The sequence below is a fragment of the Trichomonas vaginalis genome, assembly GCF_026262505.1.
Source record: "Trichomonas vaginalis G3 chromosome Unknown ctg_172, whole genome shotgun sequence".
Classification (NCBI taxonomy): domain Eukaryota; phylum Parabasalia; order Trichomonadida; family Trichomonadidae; genus Trichomonas; species Trichomonas vaginalis.
This window is the reverse complement of record NW_026529259.1, coordinates 58,234-80,369: the sequence shown is the minus strand read 5'-3', so window position 1 is coordinate 80,369 and position 22,136 is coordinate 58,234. Positions and strand designations below refer to the sequence as shown.

At 30.1% G+C, this 22,136-nt stretch overlaps 5 protein-coding genes and 6 pseudogenes across 11 annotated transcripts, besides 2 other annotated features; 6 read left to right on the top strand and 5 right to left on the bottom strand.

Annotated features, from left to right (window-relative positions):
* Positions 1 to 15,056: part of a mobile genetic element that runs on past the window's edge.
* TVAGG3_1087070 (uncharacterized protein) lies at positions 1,648 to 2,406 on the top strand (the record flags this gene model as incomplete). The annotated part of the gene is made up of 1 exon (XM_051256898.1): positions 1,648 to 2,406. The coding sequence occupies one exon, from the start codon at positions 1,648 to 1,650 to the stop codon at positions 2,404 to 2,406; it is 759 nt and encodes a 252-aa protein (XP_051075848.1).
* Positions 2,650 to 3,701, top strand: TVAGG3_1087060 (annotated as a pseudogene). The gene has a single exon. A coding segment is annotated over exon 1 (1,052 nt).
* Positions 4,077 to 4,364, top strand: TVAGG3_1087050 (uncharacterized protein; the record flags this gene model as incomplete). Its single annotated transcript, XM_051256897.1, has 1 exon — positions 4,077 to 4,364. The coding sequence occupies one exon, from the start codon at positions 4,077 to 4,079 to the stop codon at positions 4,362 to 4,364; it is 288 nt and encodes a 95-aa protein (XP_051075847.1).
* On the top strand, positions 5,280 to 5,576 carry TVAGG3_1087040 (uncharacterized protein; the record flags this gene model as incomplete). The annotated part of the gene is made up of 1 exon (XM_051256896.1): positions 5,280 to 5,576. The coding sequence occupies one exon, from the start codon at positions 5,280 to 5,282 to the stop codon at positions 5,574 to 5,576; it is 297 nt and encodes a 98-aa protein (XP_051075846.1).
* On the top strand, positions 5,987 to 8,300 carry TVAGG3_1087030 (annotated as a pseudogene). The gene has a single exon. A coding segment is annotated over exon 1 (2,314 nt).
* On the bottom strand, positions 9,392 to 10,694 carry TVAGG3_1087020 (annotated as a pseudogene). The gene has a single exon. A coding segment is annotated over exon 1 (1,303 nt).
* TVAGG3_1087010 (uncharacterized protein) lies at positions 12,280 to 12,621 on the bottom strand (the record flags this gene model as incomplete). Its single annotated transcript, XM_051256895.1, has 1 exon — positions 12,280 to 12,621. One exon carries the CDS (start codon positions 12,619 to 12,621, stop codon positions 12,280 to 12,282), a length of 342 nt encoding a protein of 113 aa, XP_051075845.1.
* On the bottom strand, positions 12,706 to 13,608 carry TVAGG3_1087000 (uncharacterized protein; the record flags this gene model as incomplete). The annotated part of the gene is made up of 1 exon (XM_051256894.1): positions 12,706 to 13,608. The coding sequence occupies one exon, from the start codon at positions 13,606 to 13,608 to the stop codon at positions 12,706 to 12,708; it is 903 nt and encodes a 300-aa protein (XP_051075844.1).
* A 547-nt stretch (positions 15,057 to 15,603) lies between the features above and the next one.
* On the bottom strand, positions 15,604 to 16,120 carry TVAGG3_1086980 (annotated as a pseudogene). Its single transcript has one exon. A coding segment is annotated over exon 1 (517 nt).
* A 69-nt stretch (positions 16,121 to 16,189) lies between these two features.
* On the top strand, positions 16,190 to 16,404 carry TVAGG3_1086970 (annotated as a pseudogene). The gene has a single exon. A coding segment is annotated over exon 1 (215 nt).
* A 2,439-nt stretch (positions 16,405 to 18,843) lies between these two features.
* TVAGG3_1086960 lies at positions 18,844 to 19,058 on the bottom strand (annotated as a pseudogene). Its single transcript has one exon. A coding segment is annotated over exon 1 (215 nt).
* Positions 19,059 to 20,192: 1,134 nt separating this feature from the next.
* Positions 20,193 to 22,136: part of a mobile genetic element that runs on past the window's edge.

The following is a 22,136-nucleotide window of genomic DNA, read 5'->3' as shown; positions in this document are numbered from 1 at the left end:
TTTAAGCAAATCATTGTAAAGAAAACAAACGTTCCATATGAATTGAGATTTATTGACATCAGAAATTATATAGCGGGTGGGACATTAGACCAATTCACTCAAGATTTCGGAAACAATAAAACACGTGTTAAATCCTTTTTCCCTTATCAATTCATCACATGGGAGAATTACGAAGAAGAATTATATAAAAAGGAACCATTCACGAAAGATTCATTTTATTCAGCATTAACACAAGAAACAATATCCGATTCAGATTATCAAATATATCTCAATGATGCTAAAAATTTTGAGAATAGATTAGAATATTTTATTCATTATTGCAATAAAGACGTTGAAATTATGATTGACCCAATTGATAAAATTATCGAAGAAACATTTGTTTATAAAATTGACATGCTTCATAATCTTTCTTTATCATCGAATGCATCAATGATTCGTTACGCTTTAGCATATAAAGACTTTAATCCTAATGAAACATATCCAGAAGAAGAAAATGTGGAATCAAGTTTTGAATTAACAAAAAAGTATTGGAAATATAAAATTGAATCATATAAGAAACAAGATGAAAAAGCAGAAAGGGATACTAAAAACAATGTTTCAATGGATGATTTTCAATACTATCACGATTTAATCCTTTCATCTAAATGCAAAATGTGTGGTAAAGCGTTTACATATGCTAATAAACCAACATTGGATAGAATAGATAATGAAAAACCACATACCAAAGAAAATTGTCAGTTAATGTGTTGTTATTGCAATGTCGTAAAAGCAAATAAAGATGAAGATGTTCAACGTTTAAGAATCAATTTAAGAAATTATGCATTAAAAAATAATTTACCAATGACTTTAGATTCAGTTGAAGCTTATCACATTCTCCGTAATGGAATTACTGGTGGTCTATCAAATGTTCAACATCGTGTTAATCTTAAAGGAATCACGCACATTAATAAACTTTCATATAATCCAGAAACTAAAACTGTATCAAATGAGGACACCACCAACATTATGACTCATTTCGTTGGAGTTGACTTTAATTCATTATATCCTTCATCATTTTCATCTAATCCTCATGATTTCATTCAATATACTGACCATAAAATGTATATGCCGGGAAGATTGAATGGTGTTATCATTTGTGATACAGCAACAAAGAAAGCAAAAGCACTGGGAATTATTAAGAAGAAAAATACTTTATTCGTGGCTGAAGTAAAGGGTCACATTGATGAAAAATACATTAATGATTACATAAACTTTTTACCGATAATAAGAAACTTAGATATTATCACAGATGAAAAAACAATTGGCAGTTTTATGTATAATTACATGAAATCAAACAATCTACCAGTTGACCAGAAACAGAGGAAATTAACTCAGTTAGCATCAACACACAACCAATATCAACCATTTTCTTCTTATTATCTTTGGTATCTAATAGACAGATTTCATTTTATCATCGATGATATTCAATCAATTTTAACATTTACGAAAAACACTTGTTTTAATGAATTTGCGAATGAATTTATGAACGAAAGACAAAAGGCTGAATTAGAAGGAAATAAAGGAAAAAGTTTATTTTGCAAGATTTCACTTAATGGATCATATGGTTACGATGCAATGAATACACAAAATTACGCAAAGACTAAAATAATGAATGCACAGAAGTCACGCGTTGCATGTATGTCAAATAAGTTTAAAAACATAAGAGAAATAGGTGAAGATACATATCAACTGATGCTTAAAGATAGATTTTATAGATGTGAAACATGTTTACAAGAGGCATTCTTCACTTTAGATAACGCAAAATACTGGTATTTGGTTTTCATTTATGATTTTATGTATAAATGCATGGATGTTAATCGTTTTCATTTCATTGAAGGTGATACTGATTCATCTTATTGGGCAATCGCCGGCGATCCAAATCTTCCTAACACTCAAGCATTTCAGGCGATTATAACCGATAAACAATTTTATGATAAAAACATTTTCAAATTCGCACCTTTTAATTTCTTCTGTTTTGATGAGAAATTTAAACCTAAATTAAAGAATAAAGCTGAAGAAAAAGCACATGAGAAAAAATTATTGGGTTTAGCAATTGAGAAACAAGGTGATAACATGGTTGCTTTATGTCCTAAGTGTTATACATCATTCAACGGTTCAATTGATGGAAGTGATTTTAAAAAGATTGCACAAAAAATGAAAGGTGTTAGTTTAAGACAAAATAAACAATTAACACCTAAAAATTATTTGGATATAATAAATGATAAATTGATATTTGATGGTCAGAATATTAATTTACAACTTAAAAATGGGTCAATGACTCGCTTAACAATCGGTAAGACTGCATTAACAGGAGCACACACTAAGGCTGTATGTTGTGAAAATGGATGTTGTATGCCATTTATTTAAAAGAATTTATTTTTTATTTTTAATGAAATGCCACAGAAGAGACAAAAGGAACCGTTAATGATGGTTTTGATTCTTGATCAAAGAGGTGGGCACCCTTAAAACATTGATTTTATTTTTATATAAATGGATAACGTACATTTAAAAAATTTAATTGATGATTTAGTATTTAATCAAAATTTTCTTAATTATTATGATTTAAAAGCATATCTCCAAAAATATAATGAAGATATAACGGGTGATGATATGGATTATTATTATCCATATTATAAAAATGAAATTTTGAAATATCATGATAAAATAATTTCTAAAATTAAAGACAAAATTAAAAATAATGAATATATAAAGGGAAAAACTAAATCACAACTTAAACAATTGAAAGATTTCAAAAATAAACTATTAACAGAAGAAGATATTGATGAATTATATAATTTATATAATCCTGAGCCACAAAAACCAAAGCCAAAGGAACAAAAACAAAAGGAACAAAACACCCAGGTCCTTCAGACCATAAATGATGCACAAGCTTTAATTTATGATTCATTAGTTAAACCATATTCAGCCCGACTTTTAAATGAAGATCAACTTTTGGAATTCATCCTTCAACATAAACTCGAAGCGGGAAAGTATATCAAACCTTTATATACAGCATATTTAAAACAAATGAATAGAATACATCCAGAATTAATGAAGGAAGGAATGAAATCCAAAATCAAAGCAGATAAAATTAAACCACTTGCAACACCAAAACCTCCAACGACAGTACCGCCTCCTCATTCAGTTAATCCTTCATCATTCACTTTATTATATCCATTTCAAACATTAAAGAAGCAAAAAGATTTTAAAAAGGATTTCAAGATATTAAATAAACCAATTGACCCAAAAATTCAACCATTAAAGGAAAAATTTAGTCGTCCCTCATTTGCTCCATATCCATATTCATACGAAATCGATCATCTGGAATATTCAAAAGGAAACGTTACTTATTTATTTGCCATTAACATTAACACTAGATATTTATATTGCATTCCAGTGAAAGGGAAAACAGAACAGGAAACACGAAGAGCTATTCAATACTTACTAGATCATGAAAGAGTAGATAATATAAGGGGTGATGGTGATAAAGGATTTCAGGCAGCTATGACTCATTATTTCCCACAAATTAATTTTTACTTTTCATCCTCTCCATATACGTTTCATAATAAAATAGTTGATGCGGTAATGAGAACTCTTAGAGATGCGTTAGGGGTTAACGGTCAGATATACTGGGATGGAAATCATGACTCCATCATACAGCAGTTAGTATATTATTACAATAATACATGGCATAGAACTATAAACATGAAACCAGTGGAAATGAAAAATGATATTTCAAAAGAATGGGAATATATTAGAAAGCAAATGGAAAAGTTAAATGATGTTAAACGTGAACAAATTAATTCGGGGCTCATGAATTTTAAACAAGGGGATAAAGTTTTGATTCATCTCGATTATGGAAAAACTGATAAATCAATGACAAAAAGAAGACGAAGATTTGACACAATAGCTGAATTTGTTAGATATATTAACGGTAATGTATTAGTTGAAGTTGACAATAAATTAATAGAAATTCCGATTTATTTTATTACTCCATTATATTTAAATAATATTTAATTTTTTTTATTTCGTAAGAAATGAGTGACAACGAAGCAGCCAAGAGTCCAGACGATGAATATAAAAAGAAACTAAACAGAATTAAATCAAAAATATGCTATTACAAAAAGAAGCCACAATGCGGTGGGGTTGATGCCCATAAAACTAATGGAACTGAAAACGATAAAGAAATAATCGAAAAATTAGAAACTTACCGTTCAATCCTTAAACTGAGTGAAGCAAAAATAAAAGAATTTAATAGAATAAATAAATTGATTGGAAGAGATGAATTTAATAAAGATGAATTTTTAAACTCAATCCAAATTTAATTTTTATTCCTCTTTGACAACATCTCTCTTTCCATCATTACTGCATAACCACATTTTCTCAATTTTAGTGGTTTGTTATTTTTAACATGTTCTTGCATCATTTTTATCATTTCCTCCCTTGTTATGATTCGTGGTAAATTTTGAGCTTGTGGGGTATCCATTTATATAAAAATAAAAATTTAAATTATGCCGTTCTAAAGTTTGTGACAACATGACATTTAGACAACAACACAGGAGGAAGGCAGTTATGACTTATTTTTGAAGAACTGAAGGTGCTACCATGTTACCATGTTGACGACATGACATTATGTCAACAACACAGGAGGAAGGCAGTTATGAATTATTTTTGAAGAACTGAAGGTGCTACCATGTTACCATGTGCTACCAGGTCATTTAACTTCTTTTAAAAAATGAGACAACATGACATTTAGACAACAACACAGGAAATGATTTGTCATGACTTCATCGGAATGAGTGTAAATGACCCAAAAATAAAGTTAGTTTTAAAATTATTTTTATTTTTTTATTTTGTATGTAAGAACAGAAATGTCAGTCGAAGCAAAAACATTCACTAACAAATCTAATGGCGAAACATTCACAAAAGGCACTTATAACGGTATTGAAGTCTTACGTAGAGACAAGGATGGTTACATTAATGCAACAAAGATGGCAAGAGAAGCAGGAAAGTTAAACCATTTAAACAGATTTCTCAATAGTGCTAAAATGCAGGAAATTCTTGAGTTTTGGTTGAAAGAATACGGTCGAGCCAAAAGTGGCTCAACCTCAAAACAAGCATTTTATAAGCTTACTAAGGGTGTTATAAATGAATTCAAAGGTATTTACATACATCCTGACCTCGTTCATTTTGTTGCTGAATGGTGCTCTGTAAAGTATGCATTTTATGTCAAAGATATTATGGACTCCATAGACAAGAAAGTTCATGAGAAATTAGATGAAGAAGAACTTGAAGATACAGTAGAGAATGCTAAACCTTTGTTTGAAGAAGAAGTTGGAAAAATGTGCGAAAAACAATTAGAACATGAACGTGAGTTATGTTATGGTTATAGAGATTCTCCATACGAACTAGACCAATGGGAACAAGAAAATTTAAAGAGAGAATTTAGAGAATATGAACTCGCTAAGATAGCATTAGAAGCTGCAGAAAAGAAGTTAAAAGCTTGGGGTTGTTTTGTACAAAAATATTGTGAGTAAATGAACCATTTATTTTATTGAATTCACCAAAAATAATTTTTAGGGTAGATGGTTAGATCTAACCTCATTTCTAACCTCATGACATTTAGACAACAACACAGGAGGAAGGCAGTTATGACTTATTTTTGAAGAACTGAAGGTGCTACCATGTTACCATGTGCTACCAGGTCATTTAACTTCTTTTAAAAAATGAGACAACATGACATTTAGACAACAACACAGGAGGAAGGCAGTTATGACTTATTTTTGAAGAACTGAAGGTGCTACCATGTTACCATGTGCTACCAGGTCATTTAACTTCTTTTAAAAAATGAGACAACATGACATTTAGACAACATTTACGAAAATTTGATGTAGCCCAAAAATAAAGTTAGTTTTAAAATTATTTTTATTTTTTTATTCCTATATAAATGACGGCAACAAACAACAACAACAGCAACTATATCGTTTCTGATGAACAAGTTATTGATTCATTAGTTGATTCATTAGTTGTGGCAGAAACTAAAACCCTCAACGAAAGAATTGGTGAAAACAAGATTGATTTACATAACTACCTCAAACATGATGGAGGAAGAGGAAGGAAAACTGGTACAGCTTTATTAGTAAATAAAATTTCAAATTTAACGATTATAGATGTTGATATCAATAAATCGTACAATGATGAACTTAAAGAAACAGTTAGAAAAGACATTTTATCAAAACTTTCGGATAAAGATGTTATCGTTAAAACCGCATCAGGAGGTCTTCACATTTATTGCAACACTAATTTCTTCTATTCAACCTCGAACAGAATGATTAAATGTTATTCCTGCAATGATTATGATATTGACATAATGACTTCTATGGCTGATTCAAAGCGTTCATTAGTGGTTATGGCTGATTCAAGAGTTCGCAAGAATGCAACAGAACCAATCAATACATACTCATTCATTCGTGGAAGTTACGATTCAACATTAACTAGAACAGTAAACGATATATTAAATGATTTGAATATTAAGGTAAGAGTTGAACAGAAGAACGAAGAAATAAAGACTATCATGAATGAAAACAAAGATGTAAACATTGACGATAAACTTGCCCAGAGCATAGTTGATGGCATCTGTGATTTTGAAGTACATAATGACGGTGGAAACATGAATTTAGAAAAAGAAATAACATTATTCACACTGTTTCAAGCAATTAATTCGTTACCTAATCATTTAATTAATGAAGCATACGATAACGTTTATAATTTCTGCAGTTTAACAGAAAATGCTAAAAGTAATTTTGAAAAAGCACGTGGTAGATATGCACATTTAATGACTTCTCCATTTGTTTTGGTGAAGATTCTAAAACTTTATCAAAAGGAATATTATGATGAATATGTTTTACCTTTATTACGTAAGCCAAAAATAACATTTGATATCAAACTTGATGACTCGTTTTTGATAACAGATATTAGACGCAAGGCTGAAAATCATCAGTATAAAAACAGTTCTGAAGTAATTGAGGATTTATCACGTGTAATCCGTTTTGTAGATTGCGGAAATAAATATTTCATTCAAAAGGACTATAATATCCACGACAAAATGAATCAAATGTCATTCGTTCTTCAATCAAACATGAAAGAGTCACTTAAAATGATTAAATTATTTAAAGAAGAAGGTAAAACAATAACAGCATGGGACGTACTATTAAATCAATTGTCTTCATTAACCGTTAAGGGTGTTTGCTTTAAATCTGATTCTCCAGATGTTTTCTCAACGTTTCAAGGTTATAAATACAACATTCTTGAAAAGCCTGATTACTCAAAAATTGAGATGTTTATGAATTTCATTAAAGAAGTCATTTGTGATAATAACGATGAAGTGTATAAATACCTTCTCGGCTGGATTGCATCAATGATTCAACATCCTGGAATCAAGAATGAAACAGCAATTATTTTGAAAGGACTTCAGGGAACAGGTAAAAACAGATTTACAGACATTATTTCTGAACTTCTCGCTGGTTATTCATGTAAAAACATTACTGAAATAAGTGAGCTAACGGGTAATTTCAACTCAGTAGTTGAAAATAAAATGTTTCTTGTACTTAATGAACTCAAGAATGTGGTGAAGACAGACTCGCAAACTTCAACGCTTTGAAATCAATTATTACGGATAATCAAATTAGAATTAATGAAAAGAATCAACCCAGAAGAACAGCTCAGAACGTTGCAAACTTCATTTTGTAACTAACAACGTCTACCCTGTCAAAATTGAAGTTGGAGACAGAAGATACGTAGTTTTAAGAGTTAATGGTAAATTCAAGGGTCAATTTGATTACTTCAAGAATTTAATGGATTCATGCACTAAGGAATTTTATGATAATTTACTGACGTATTTTATGCAATATGACCTTTCATCATTTAATGTACGAATCATACCGATGACTGAAGCCAAACAAGATTTAATAGAATTATCATCAAATCCTTTAGATGTATGGATAAATACACATTATGATGAATTGTGTGCAGGTATGACGTGTGAAAATGCTCTATTCTGCAAACCATCAGACATGAAAGACAAGAATTTCCAAATGAGTATTAAGGATAAATGTGATAGGAAACATAGAAGAATAGACGGTAAACAAACATGGTGTTATGTTTTGAAAGAAGAAATGAAAGGATTATATAAACAGGTTGAACCAAACGATAATGATGATTCATTTACTGACGATGAAATACCTGTAAATGATGCTTTATAAAGTATGATTGGAATTTATTTTTGCCTTCCTCCTGTGTTGTTGACATAATGTCATGTCGTCAACATGGTAACATGGTAGCACCTTCAGTTCTTCAAAAATAAGTCATAACTGCCTTCCTCCTGTGTTGTTGTCTAAATGTCATGTTGTCTCATTTTTTAAAAGAAGTTAAATGACCTGGTAGCACATGGTAACATGGTAGCACCTTCAGTTCTTCAAAAATAAGTCATAACTGCCTTCCTCCTGTGTTGTTGTCTAAATGTCATGTTGTCTCATTTTTTAAAAGAAGTTAAATGACCTGGTAGCACATGGTAACATGGTAGCACCTTCAGTTCTTCAAAAATAAGTCATAACTGCCTTCCTCCTGTGTTGTTGTCTAAATGTCATGTTGTCTCATTTTTTAAAAGAAGTTAATTAACCTGGTAGCACATGGTAACATGGTAGCACCTTCAGTTCTTCAAAAATAATTCATTATTGAATAACCTGTAAACATTAACGTAAACATTTATTTCTGCAGTTCATTCATTACTTCATTACCTAATTAATTACAAACATAAAATATATTTAGTTCATTCAATGAACGCGGTAAGCCTGCAAAGTAGGCTCAAGCACATTCAATAAATGCGGTACCATGCGAATACAGTCATAAATGGTGGCATATAATCTTTACCCAAGCCTGTTGGATTTGTTGTGAAAGTATGTGAATGATTTCCTCCTGGTTCAGTTGGTCGAAAAGTCTTTTTTGCTGAATGGTTATAATCTGGAGATAAAACGTCATTGCCAGCATAATATTCTGAGTTGTATAATGGATGGTCTCTTAATGAATGTGTATGATTACCTGATGTGTTTGTAGTTCCTGTATGAGTGTGCGGTGGAAGGTTTGCTTCAGTAATTTTCTTTGAACCACCGGTTTCCTTTGAAGAGTTTGCACAATACAAAAACCTGTCAATTATTTGTTCCCATGCACCAACACCAAACATTACTTGAGGACCTCTTGCATCCATAGATGTATAAATAGAACCCACTGGGTTCATTAAATCAAACATATGAGATATTATAGGATTGTCTCTTTTGAACTTAAGATATAGTGTAACTATTTCAGGTTTCTTCTGGTTTGTGTCAGAATATTTTTTATAATATAATCTTATGTTTTCAGGGTAGGTAAAATCTTGACTATAATATTTATTTCTGTCATCTGTATAATAATATACTATTCTCGTTTTTCTATTGCATTATATCTTTTATATCTATAATAATCTAAATATAATGTTAGCTTTTGTTCATCTACATGTGGTGTTCTGACATCATCTCCATAGTCATAATAATATGGTGCTGGAGCTGGGTCAGGCAATGTCATATCTGCCATTTCATAAACTCTTAAATATTTCTTTTGTTCGTCTCCATATAAGTTTAAGTAACAGTTGTTGTCTAATGGAACTTTAACTTGTGTGTCATCATTCTTTTTATAACTTACATACATTTCATTGTTATTTTTCGGAATGAGTTTATACCGTATACCATTTTTTAAGGAGTGTACAAACTCCCATCTAAAATATTTGTTTTCTTCATAGATAGAAAAGTCACCAACAATAGTTTCAATATTTTTCGTTGTTCCTATCAAACTTTGGTATATTTCGTTAACATATTCCTTATCCACCTTCTTCTCTAACTCATCGTTAACATATGTTTTATCCGCTTTAAGGTCTAAACATCCTGAAACCCATCCTGTATCGGCTTTAGTTTTTAAAATCTTTGATGTCCATTCATGATACCATTCAACCATTTCTTTAATTTCATTATCTTTTTCGTTAACATATTCCTTATCTGCCTTCTTATTTAACGCAGCAGCAACACATCCCTTATCTGCCTTCTTATTTAACTCACTATCCACATATTCCTTATCTGTCTTCTTATTTAACTCACTATCCACATATTCCTTATCTGTCTTCTTATTTAACTCACTATCCACATATTCCTTATCTGTCTTCTTATTTAACTCACTATCCACATATTCCTTATCTGCTTTCTTCATTATGTCATTTAGGAAACCTTTTATGAATTCCTCATTTAAATTAAATCTTCCAATCTTCAAAACTTTAGGAAATGCATTTAATGCGTAATATCTTTGTTCTTCTGGTGGAATTGATGTTATATCATCCGTTATACCTTTAATTTTTGAATTCATAAATAAAATTTCTTTTATATTTGATATCACTGCACCACCCTGCAAACGAATTCGAAATGGTCATTTTTCAATACTATCTCCAAATCTCCATATTTCAACCTTTGCGTTTGTTCTGCCGTCTTTGAATTATATGCATATATGGCGTATGTAATGGTCTGAGGGACCTGGGTGCTTTGTGCCTTAAGTTGCTGTGGTTGCTGTTGTTTAATCATTTATTATGATTTAAAAATAAATATTTAATCTGTTATCTCATCACTATTTTTTCTATTTGAAATTGCCATAATATTTCATTCATGAATTCTAAATCACAATCAAATAGGTCGTTATTCTAAATTTAATATTTGATAAATCTTTTGAATGAAGAATAAATGAATTCCCGGATAATTGAAACGGATATGATAAAGAAAATATGTTTAAGTTGATGGATAAAATGTTTTGTATTGATGGGTAAGAGTTAGGGTCTAATGTTTGATGTGAAAATCTCATTGGGGTATTAACTTTATCACATTTGATTAAAATGAAATTGGAACCAGTGTCAGAATACAAAACATCCCCAACATCTTTTTCAAAATTTAATATCCCCAACAATGAACGAAGATGAGGAGTACAAAATTTAATTTTCAGCGGAATTTAATAAGGTTATTTATTTCATCAAGTTCAAAAAGTTTATCAGGTTTTGATTTAAAATTTTCTTCATACCATACGATAAATGATTCATTTAAATAACTTAAAATCATGTTAATATCCCATTTCGTATCACATTATTTATATACATATCATACGTTTTTTCATGGTCATCTTTAATAAATGATATATAATCTGAAGGGTCTAAAAGAATGGGATTAAATTTACCACTCACAGAAACGAGAGTAACATTATAAATTCCGCTAACTGTTAAATTTAATTCACAGCTATTATTCGAAATAATATTGATAATTGACATTTTTATTACGATTAAAAATATGGTAAAGCGTTATTTTCCAGTGATAAATAAAACTAGAATAAGATTACCTCAAGAATTCATAAATTCAACGAATAAGAAATTCATTCATGTTATAAATTTTAGTGTTTTCAGAAAATATGAGTCAATGTCATATTCATCATCGGGTTATATTTCACTTCATTCAAATTTAGTTCAATCAAACCCATATAATGACCATTTCATAAGATTTTCAGATGGTATTAAAAATGTAATTGATAGATTAAAATATGAACAGATTGACAATATCGAATTTTTGGAATTTTGGTTTAAATATCCCGATGGAAAAAAGATTGAAGTTAAAGATAAAGCTGATACTATAACAAAAACAATTACAATGACCGATCCGGATAGTGGGGAACAAAAAGAAATAAAACAAACGATAGAAACTGGTGAAAGGTCAATTATTATTGATTATGATTCAAAGGATTATTATTCGATAATGTTAATGCTTGAATATTAAATAGCCTTAACAAAGAATTTTTCAAGTGATATTTTATATTCATCAACTATTTTATTATAAATATCATTATATGTTAAATGAAGTTCAGTTGTTGTTCCGTTCTTTGATATCTTAATTGTGCTAATATCCTTTATAGGATTTATTTTTGCAACTGTTCCGCAGCATGAAACCTCATCATCTATGAAAAATTGAATCTTAACGTCTGAATCTTGAACATCACAAAGAATGGCGATAATGTGAATTAATGATTCATAAGGTAAAATAATTAAACCAGATTGGTCAATTAAATTTATTATTGAATCATAATTATTAATTATTATATCACGGTAAATTTTCATTAATTCAGAATTAATGTCTATTTTATATGGCGCATTGCGACTGGAATCGTAGATTCCTGGGTTCTCGATGTTTGATGAAAGAGGTGGGGGTATGTTGGATAAGTGGGAATTTCAACAGGTTCTTTACCGGGTTCAGATAAAATGATTGAGTCTCCATTCTCATGGTTTTCTTCATTCTCCTCATTCTTCGGTAAGTCACGAGTTAATAAATTTGGTTGAGTTGCTGACCTTGTTAATTCAGAGCTAACATTAACTTTAACATTTTGAATAATTCGTGATTTATCATCATTTACGTTATAACCAACCGTAATCTCTGCTTTTGCGTTTGTGTTCTTTTGACTTGTGAAACGTCTTCTCATTTATAATTGAATAAAAAAAAGAAAAATATATTTAAAGTTTTATTTAGTTGTTACGGTAATATCCCAAGGTTCATCATTGTTTGCTTATACTTTCTTTGTAACTGCACCAATTATGTTATTGATATTGCTTTGAGTTTCTTCCAGTCTTATTTTATCATTTACAATATCTTTAATCATTTCATTACATGCATTCTTAAAACCATCTGATTTTTCTAATTTACGTCTATCACTTTCTTTAATTAAATCAAAGTTATAACCTTGTTGAGAATAAAGTGGTTTCTTTATCAATTCCTTGAACGCTTCTGAAAGTGAAGATGAAGAAATTCTTGCCACTTGAATTGGTTTAAATTCTGCTTTCATTGCTTCTTTCTGTTCATTGAACACTGGATCGAATAAAGCAACTTTAAAGAATTTCTTAGCTGGAATTTCAGGTCTAATATTTGCATATTGACCATCAAACTGATTAACATATCGTGGTAATCCATCCGGTCCCTCTTCAACAGCATTTAATTCTTCATTGAAATAAGAATATGGAATAAGATGGTATGAATACATTGGACCATTTTCACCTTCTCCAATGTATTGTTTAACAGCTTTTCCATTTTCATCAAATTGCATAGGATAACGTTCATTATATGCTTTACGTTTAGGATAATCAGTTATAGTTAATTTATACCCATTTATGACTTTAATATTACCTTGACCATCAGTAACGAAAACTTCATTTATACCATCAGGTTTTCCATTTGGTCCTGTAATGTCTGCTTCATGTGCTTCCCAATTTGGACCATGACGTTTGGCATATGCTTGAGCTTCTGGTAATGTTAAAACGTTTCTCATTTGTTTAACATCTTTTTGAAGACCAGCAACAATATGAACTAATTCTTTCATTCCATCTGGAACTTTCATAGTTCTATTATAATATGCACCCTTTTTGTTTGTCCCTTGTTTTAATGGAACCTGTAGAAGATTTGCTATTTCTGTCATGTTTAATTATAAATAAAAAATAAAAATTAATTATAAAAAGTTAATCAAATTTAACACCTCCTTTATTTAAATCAACTATTATTTTTCCATGTTCACCTAATTGCTGATATTGTGTGTAAAGTTCATTAATGCTCATTGGTAAATTCACTTGATAAAGCATAACGTTCAACTGTTGACGACTAAACCACTGAAAATGAAAAGGGTGATAGATTTGATTTAATGTTTGTGCTTAATGCTTTGAAATATTGAACAGCCATAAAGAATGAACACTGAATGTGTCGACATTGAGTTAATAACTGATTAAAATATGATTTCTCATTAGTTATTAGTTTTGATTTCACGGCATCATCTAGAAAAATTAGTGAATGCAAAAATTCTCTATCAAAATTTGAAATAGAAAGTGTTTCAAATAATTCATCCCGTTGTTTATCAATAATTTTATCCTCTAATCCTTGCTTCTTGATTGTATTATATAATTCTTTATACATTAAAAAGTTTTTTAAATAATCTTCTGCTTCTTCTTGTGATAAATAAATAATTGGAATTTTGATTAAATGCTTTAAAGATTCAAATGTATCATCTGAAGGTGAACCTGAACGGTTGATATAAATTAACACATGTGAATGGGGGAAGTGTTAGCAATAATGATAATTTGTTTTAATATCGTTAATGTTTTACCTTTATTTTGTTTACCAATTGCTGCAGTGATTGAATTTAAGTAACATTCAGAATATGGAATTTTCATTAATTTTTCCTTAGATAGAGCATTTCTATTATCACTCAATGCTTCATTAATCATATCATCTACGTATGTATTATATACTCTGTAATTCTTCAGAATTTAAATCCATTTAATCAAAAATAAATTTATAATTTTAAACATTTCTATTCATCAATATTTCATCATATGAACTTCTATACTGTGGTGGTGTACCTGTTGGATGATATTTCAAACCTTCGTCCGGTGTCCATGTCCAATACGTAGTCCTAGTAAACCAAACCTGAGGAGGATTTGTCACTTTGAACAGTAAGTGTCATTTTCACCCTGAATGATTGGATAAGCTTTCACTTGTACTGTAACTTGTGAGTTGAAAGTTTCTAATCCATCAAAGAATATACCCGCTCCATCACGTTGAACTGGAATAGTGCATAAGAATGAAGTTTGGTCTTTCCATGTTCTAGCTAATGGTGCCATTATCATCATTCAGTGGTCTAGTTAATGAGTCCTCGTATTCTTCTGTGCATTCATTCACTCCATCTAAATCAGAAGCTTGAAGCATACGTGTAAAGAATATGTCACCCACTGTGGTCATCGCTTGATCGGGGAAGTTTCTGGAATCTATAGTGACCTGAAGACCTCGAAGCATTGGATTTTCTAAAACTGTTCTTTGCATTGCATTCTTCGGAAATGTTAACACAACATCTGTAACATTATGAAGAGCGTATGAGAAATCTGAGCTGATACCTTCAGGAGTGATGCAACCTCCATTTAGTGAACGAACGTCAATATGTTGAGCTGGAATCATGAATGGATCTTCCTTACTGAATAAACGTGGTATTGCTTTAACTGATTCTTCAATTAAACCGTATCCTGGTGTAATGCATTTATCCTCTAAAACTTCCATCTTTGTGCATGAAATAATAACGTCATCAACTGTTGCGTCAGCAGATGTAGCGGCTAAGCTTGTAATTAATTTGGCAGGAAGTCCGATTTGTTGGAATTTGCGATCATATTTATAAACATGATTCATAATCTTTTCATAATTTTCATCAGTTATCTTTTCATAAACGTAATTTTGTAAATCAGCAACTCTTAACGGGTCAACCTGACAAAATACTAAAGTATCCCTGAAAACATAATATTTAAGAATGATATCACCAAATGATTTAGGATAATCATCGAACGCCTGAAATGCTAACAAATCATTTACCGGAATAATCATATCAAAAGTGATATCAACTTCTTCATTTGCTTCTTGAAAACTTCTGAAGGGTCAATATATTTACCACATACTGAGTTATCATATTTTTGAACATTATTATATAACGAATGAACAAACTTTTTAACTTTCCTTTCTGATTTTGGTTTATATGTTGCAAATGCGAAAGATTCACGGGCGCAATCCATCTGAAGATAACCGGCATCACCTCTTTCGGTTTCTACTTCTAATTGTTTAAAGCTTTGATTTGATGATTTGTAACCAACGAATAAACGCATGCATTTAAAAGCGGCATCACATGTGAAAGCTTTATTTGAAACTAGAGTTGCTTTAACTTTGCGTTTAATATATGTGTCACCTAATTGGTTCACATCATGAGCCGGATTTGTAATTCTTAAATGAGTTTGTTTATCATCAAAATATGGAGCATCAGAGTCATAGCATGAACTTTCAAGTTCTCTATAATATCTTCTACCGTCATTCTTTGCGAATATTTCATTTATCTTTTCGAATGAATGAAACACATTTCCATTAATCGGTTTAGTGTTTGGCACCAAATAGTTAGTCGTCATTTATTATTAAATAAAAAATCAAAATTAAAAGATGAAAATGAATTTTTAATTTTAATGAAATAATCAACTATGGCTGCAGGTATATTTAAGAAACTGTGGGATAAAGTAAAAAGAGGAGCGCATAAAGTTTGGGAAACAATGAAGAAGGAGCAAATTGGATATTTAAGAATAAAGAAGCAATTAGTGACGTTGCTGAATCAATAACACCAAAAGCTGCCCCAATAAGAGAAATATTAAATAAAGGAGAAAAAGTTTATCAAAGACTTCAACCGATACTAAGATAAAAATAATATATTTATTTTTCCACTATCTACCTCCTATTTTATTAAGTATTCCTTCAGCAATTCCACCAATTGCGTTACCTGCTTGTGCTCCCATCGCCGGATTACCTGCTTTAGTACCTAATACTCCACCTATGATAGTTCCTGCCGTTTTCGCTACTGGTGCCAAAAAGTTTGCAACGGGTTTAATAACCTTTTTATAAACCCAACCCGCAGCTTTCTTAATTCCATCCCATAATTTTTTAAAGAATCCTGCCGCATTTCTGATTTAATATTAATTAAAAAATATATTTCATCACTTATATTCTAATTTTTATTTAATGATAAATGAAACCGATTTTAAAAATAAATGAAACAGAGGAGGAAGAAATAAATGAAAGTGAAAATGTTCAACAAAAAATAAACGTTGTTAAACCAATTACTGAAATAAAAATTTTTTCATCTGTTGAAGAATTTAATGACTATTATGCTAATAATAAAAAATTATTTGAAGAATTGACAACATGTAAATTGAATAAAATGTTTAAAGTTGATGGATTCAAAATTTCAAAAATAAAAGGGGTGGTTAGTTTGAAATCTATTCCTCAATCAAGAATCACCTCATTAATGAAAATAGATGATTTAACAAAAAGAATAGAAGAGATTGAAGAAAGAATGAATCAAATAATTGATTTCATAAATTCAAATAATCATTAGCTTCTTAAAGTTTATTTTTCATTCATGACTCCATTGATTCCAATCAGGATTTAAACAATGTTTAATTATTGAATAACCTGACATCATCTATATATAGCTTCTTTTATTTCGTTATGTATGGGCTGAGTGTAAATGTCTTACAATTTTGAAAATTTTTAAATCTTGATTTATTCAAAAACGTAAGAATCAAAACCGTCAGAATCATACATTTTTTACTTCATATGTTAAAAAAAATGATACAAAATCGTTCAATATTGTATGAATTCTTACGTTTACAAAAAAAGTCACACAACCCTTCCACATATACTACTTTCAGATGAAAGATAATTTCACTTCACAAAAGTAGTATATGTGGACGGGTTGTGTGACTTTTTTTGTAAACGTAAGAATTCATACAATATTGAACGATTTTGTATCATTTTTTTAACATATGAAGTAAAAAATGTAAGATTCTTACAGTTTTTATTCTTACGTTTTTGAATAAATCAAGATTTAAAAATTGACTTCTTACGTAAAATTAAAACTAAGTTAAATTTATTTTTTTTATTTTTTATTTAATTCGTAAGAAAATGAGTGGATCAAGATTCGTAACCATCAATCAATTAATGGATGTTCTTTCACCAATTCTTGAAAATATTAAACAAGTAGATGTTTATTTCGATGATTATGTAGAAAGTTTATATTATAAAGGTAAACATAATATTAAACCCATTGCTTTTGCATTTGATAATAAATTAATTGAAAATGCAAAAATTTGGGAATTAATTCCAGATATTGAATTTATAACAAATATTAATGATAAATGGTTTAAACGAATTCCAACCACAAAAGTTCTTTGTAAATTAATGATCAAAACTGAGGAAAAAGAATTTAACGGGTTTAAATATCATCCAAATAAAGTTTCAGAACTAGCAAATGAAAAACTTCAGAAAAAATTAAACGATAGACTTTCAAATGATCGTATTGAAAAAATAAATAAACTAGCAGAAGTTGCATTTAATAATGAAATATTTGATGAATATAACCTTGAACTCAGTGATGGGCTTTAAGGACCCGGGCTCAACGAGTCATGATTTATGAAATCAATAATTTGATTTATTCGCTCTTCAATAATTTCTATTCTTTTTGTTAAATCATCTATTTTCATTAATGAGGTGATTCTTGATTGAGGAATAGATTTCAAACTAACCACTCCTTTTATTTTTGAAATTTTGAATCCATCAACTTTAAACATTTTATTCAATTTACATGTTGTCAATTCTTCAAATAATTTTTTATTGTTAGCATAATAGTCATTAAATTCTTCAACAGATGAAAAAATTTTTATTTCAGTAATTGGTTTAACAACGTTTATTTTTTGTTGAACATTTTCACTTTCATTTATTTCTTCCTCCTCTGTTTCATTTATTTTTAAAATCGGTTTCATTTATCATTAAATAAAAATTAGAATATAAGTGATGAAATATATTTTTTAATTAATATTAAATCAGAAATGGCGGCAGGATTCTTTAAAAAATTATGGGATGGAATTAAGAAAGCTGCGGGTTGGGTTTATAAAAGGTTATTAAACCCGTTGCAAACTTTTTGGCACCAGTAGCGAAAACGGCAGGAACTATCATAGGTGGAGTATTAGGTACTAAAGCAGGTAATCCGGCGATGGAGCACAAGCAGGTAACGCAGTTGGTGGAATTGCTGAAGGAATACTTAATAAAATAGGAGGTAGATAGTGGAAAAAAAATATTATTTTTATCTTAGTATCGGTTGAAGTCTTTGATAAACTTTTTCTCCTTTATTTAATATTTCTCTTATTGGGCAGCTTTTGGTGTTATTGATTCAGCAACGTCACTAATTGCTTCTTTATTCTTAAATATCCAATTTGCTCCCTTCTTCATTGTTTCCCAAACTTTATGCGCTCCTCTTTTTACTTTATCCCACAGTTTCTTAAATATACCTGCAGCCATAGTTGATTATTTCATTAAAATTAAAAATTCATTTTCATCTTTTAATTTTGATTTTTTATTTAATAATAAATGACGACTAACTATTTGGTGCCAAACACTAAACCAATTAATGGAAATGTGTTTCATTCATTTGAAAAGATAAATGAAATATTCGCAAAGAATGACGGTAGAAGATATTATAGAGAACTTGAAAGTTCATGCTATGACTCTGATGCTCCATATTTTGATGATAAACAAACTCATTTAAGAATTACAAATCCGGCTCATGATGTGAACCAATTAGGTGACACATATATTAAACGCAAAGTTAAAGCAACTCTAGTTTCAAATAAAGCTTTCACATGTGATGCCGCTTTTAAATGCATGCGTTTATTCGTTGGTTACAAATCATCAAATCAAAGCTTTAAACAATTAGAAGTAGAAACCGAAAGAGGTGATGCCGGTTATCTTCAGATGGATTGCGCCCGTGAATCTTTTGCATTTGCAACATATAAACCAAAATCAGAAAGGAAAGTTAAAAAGTTTGTTCATTCGTTATATAATAATGTTCAAAAATATGATAACTCAGTATGTGGTAAATATATTGACCCTTCAGAAGTTTTCAAGAACGCAAATAAAGAAGTTGATATCACTTTTGATATGATTATTCCGGTAAATGATTTGTTAGCATTTCAGGCGTTCGATGATTATCCTAAATCATTTGGTGATATCATTCTTAAATATTATGTTTTCAGGGAATACTTTAGTATTTTGTCAGGTTGACCCGTTAAGAGTTGCTGATTTACAAAATTACGTTTATGAAAGATAACTGATGAAAATTATGAAAAGATTATGAATCATGTTTATAAATATGATCGCAAATTCCAACAAATTGGACTTCCTACCAAATTAATTACAAGCTTAGCCGCTACATCTGCTGACGCAACAGTTGATGACGTTATTATTTCATGCACAAAGATGGAAGTTTTAGAGGATAAATGCATTACACCAGGATACGGTTTAATTGAAGAATCAGTTAAAGCAATACCACGTTTATTCAGTAAGGAAGATCCATTCATGATTCCAGCTCAACATATTGACGTTCGTTCACTAAATGGAGGTTGCATCACTCCTGAAGGTATCAGCTCAGATTTCTCATACGCTCTTCATAATGTTACAGATGTTGTGTTAACATTTCCGAAGAATGCAATGCAAAGAACGGTTTTAGAAAATCCAATGCTTCGAGGTCTTCAGGTCACTATAGATTCCAGAAACTTCCCCGATCAAGCGATGACCACAGTGGGTGACATATTCTTTACACGTATGCTTCAAGCTTCTGATTTAGATGGAGTGAATGAATGCACAGAAGAATACGAGGACTCATTAACTAGACCACTGAATGATGATAATGGCGCACCATTAGCTAGAACATGGAAAGACCAAACTTCATTCTTATGCACTATTCCAGTTCAACGTGATGGAGCGGGTATATTCTTTGATGGATTAGAAACTTTCAACTCACAAGTTACAGTACAAGTGAAAGCTTATCCAATCATTCAAGGTGAAAATGACACTTACTGTTCAAAAGTGACAAATCCTCCTCAGGTTTGGTTTACTAGGACTACGTATTGGACATGGACACCGGATGAAGGTTTGAAATATCATCCAACAGGTACACCACCACAGTATAGAAGTTCATATGATGAAATATTGATGAATAGAAATGTTTAAAATTATAAATTTATTTTTGATTAAATGGATTTAAATTCTGAAGAATTAGCAGGAGTATATAATACCTACATAGATGATATGATTAATGAAGCATTGAGTGATAATAGAAATGCTCTATCTAAGGAAAAATTAATGAAATTCCATATTCTGAATGTTACTTAAATTCAATCACTGCAGCAATTGGTAAACAAAATAAAGGTAAAACATTAACGATATTAAAACAAATTATCATTATTGCTAACACTTCCCCCATTCACATGTGTTAATTTATATCAACCGTTCAGGTTCACCTTCAGATGATACATTTGAATCTTTAAAGCATTTAATCAAAATTCCAATTATTTATTTATCACAAGAAGAAGCAGAAGATTATTTAAAAAACTTTTTAATGTATAAAGAATTATATAATACAATCAAGAAGCAAGGATTAGAGGATAAAATTATTGATAAACAACGGGATGAATTATTTGAAACACTTTCTATTTCAATTTTGATAGAGAATTTTTGCATTCACTAATTTTTCTAGATGATGCAGTGAAATCAAAACTAATAACAAATGAGAAATCATATTTAATCAATTATTAACTCAATGTCGACACATTCAGTGTTCATTCTTCATGGCTGTTCAATACTTCAAAGCATTAAGCACAAACATTAAATCAAATCTATCAACCCTTTTCATTTTCAGTGGGTTTAGTCGTCAACAGTTGAACGTTATGCTTTATCAAGTGAATTTACCAATGAGCATTAATGAACTTTACACACAATATCAACAATTAGGTGAACATGGAAAAATAATAGTTGATTTAAATAAAGGAGTGTTAAATTTGATTAACTTTTTATAATTAATTTTTATTTTTTATTTATAATTAAACATGACAGAAATAGCAAATCTTCTACAGGTTCCATTAAAAAAAGGGACAAACAAAAAGGGTGCATATTATAATAGAACTATGAAAGTTCCAGATGGAATGAAAGAATTAGTTCATATTGTTGCTGGTCTTCAAAAAGATGTTAAACAAATGAGAAACGTTTTAACATTACCAGAAGCTCAAGCATATGCCAAACGTCATGGACCAAATTGGGAAGCACATGAAGCAGACATTACGGGTCCAAATGGAAAGCCTGATGGTATAAATGAAGTTTTCGTTACTGATGGTCAAGGTAATATTAAAGTCATAAATGGTTATAAATTAACTATATCTGATTATCCTAAACGTAAAGCATATAATGAACGTTATCCTATGAATTTGATGAAAATGGAAAAGCTGTTTAAACAATACATTGGAGAAGGTGAAAATGGTCCAATGTATTCATACCATCTTAATTCCATATTCTTATTTCAATGAAAATTAAATGCTGTTGAAG